The sequence below is a fragment of the Cynara cardunculus genome, unplaced genomic scaffold (assembly GCF_001531365.2).
Source record: "Cynara cardunculus var. scolymus isolate 2C unplaced genomic scaffold, CcrdV1 Un_Scaffold_4534, whole genome shotgun sequence".
In the NCBI taxonomy this organism is placed as follows: Eukaryota; Viridiplantae; Streptophyta; class Magnoliopsida; order Asterales; family Asteraceae; genus Cynara; species Cynara cardunculus.
This window is the reverse complement of record NW_020201941.1, coordinates 40,391-42,113: the sequence shown is the minus strand read 5'-3', so window position 1 is coordinate 42,113 and position 1,723 is coordinate 40,391. Positions and strand designations below refer to the sequence as shown.

Sequence of the window (1,723 nt, the reverse complement as noted above, 5' to 3'; positions counted from 1 at the left end):
TTTTTTTATCGTACTTCTTGTTTATTTCCAGCAGGTATGCTCACAGTGGGCTCCTCGTGCTCACATTCTGTAGAGGGTTTTGGTTATGTATTTTTAAAATATTGGTGGGTTTTTGTGGATTTTTCCAGGGAAAAGAAAAAGGAAAATAAGGAAAGAAATGAGGTTATTTTTGAAAAATGGTAATGATGGTTTTTCTGAAAATGGTGGCTTGTGTAAGGATTTGACTAGTACCATGACATCATTTGTTTCACATCACTTGTACTTTCAAGGACATTGCATGCAGATATGGATGGTTTCCTATGTTTAAACCCCATCGGTTACCTATGAAAAAGGGGGGAAAAGACTTCACTTTTATTTTACTATTCACCTTCTTCTCCTTTTTCATGGCCAGGACGCGAAACAACCCCACCGGCCGGCCACCATTACGACCACCTGCTCGTCGCTCGTCTCGTCGGACGCTGACCGGCGACACGCCCTCAACCACTCCCGCTCCATCGATGCATCCCCTAACACCTCTCTCGCCGGATCCCATTGCGTTCGCTCCACCAGCACGGGAACCATCCACCACCATTGCCTGTCAAAGCTCCACCGTACGAGTCGACTACGACGAGTATCACGCCGTCGTTACTCCGGTATGTATCACTCCAACTCCTCCCCTATTTTCCATTATTTTCACCTCTTCCACCATTATACACACCAACACCATCACCGGCGCCGGTTCGTCTTCTGGGCGACCGCTGGCTGCCGTGACCCTTCCTCCGCCCATACCAACAACACGACCCCTTTTCCTAGCCCTAACCAATCCACCCTCTATCACCCCTCTATCTAACCCCCTCCCACCACCGATTAACCAACCACCCACTCAACCGTCCCCTATTGCCCTTCCCTCCACACCACTCGGCCCACCCATCATCCACGATTTCGACCTAAATACATTGGGGGAGGAGTTCATTTTCGATTTTGAAGCCACTACCTCTAATAATCCTGAAGATTTATTTCTTTTTTCCATTCCCGAACCCATCAACGATTTACCACCACAACCCCCTATGACTCAAACCGTGACTACAATTCCTAGTGAGGAACTCCCAGTCACTACCCCCAGTGGGCAGACTGTGAGCACAGACGCATCCTCGGGAAGTATTGTGAGTTCCAGTTCCGAGTCTGCCATTCCTCAACCATTACCCAAGCCCGTATCTGAGGATAGCGATTATGAAGATAAGATGGCACAGGACTTGGCCAATGATGATGACGTGGCCGAGGAAGACGAAGAGCAGGAGGAACTTGAGGAGGAAATTTCTAGAAGAAGAGGAGCAAGAGGATTTTGAAGAAGACATTCCAGATGATGAAGTTTTTGAGGTCGCCAAGCCTAAACCTTCGAAAAAGAGGAAGGCAACAGCAAGGACAAGGCAACAGCCAGTACCAAAGCCAAATAAAGAAAAGGTGGTGCCATATCAGGAAAGATACAATCGGATAAAAAATAATAAAATTCTTTTAGAGCGTGCCTTTGACCCCCGGTTGGTCAATGCCTTTATGGCAATACAGCACCATTTGGTCGCTTTGGGATGGGACACGTTGGTGGTTGCCCCTGTGATAGCCAATGTTTCTTTGGTTACTGAATTTTATGCGGCTGTCGGCACCACCTCGAGCATTTCGGTACGAATTCGGGGTAAGAAAGTGGACTGGTCGGGGCCGAAGCTAAATGCGGCCCTTGGACTCACCCCAC

The 1,723-nt window shown here is 48.2% G+C and overlaps 1 protein-coding gene across 1 annotated transcript; it reads left to right on the top strand.

Moving 5' to 3' along the window:
• Positions 1 to 383: 383 nt before the first annotated feature.
• Positions 384 to 1,325, top strand: LOC112504071 (proline-rich receptor-like protein kinase PERK9). The gene has a single exon (XM_025108044.1). It carries the CDS (start codon positions 384 to 386, stop codon positions 1,323 to 1,325), a length of 942 nt encoding a protein of 313 aa, XP_024963812.1.
• The last annotated feature ends 398 nt before the right edge of the window (positions 1,326 to 1,723 follow it).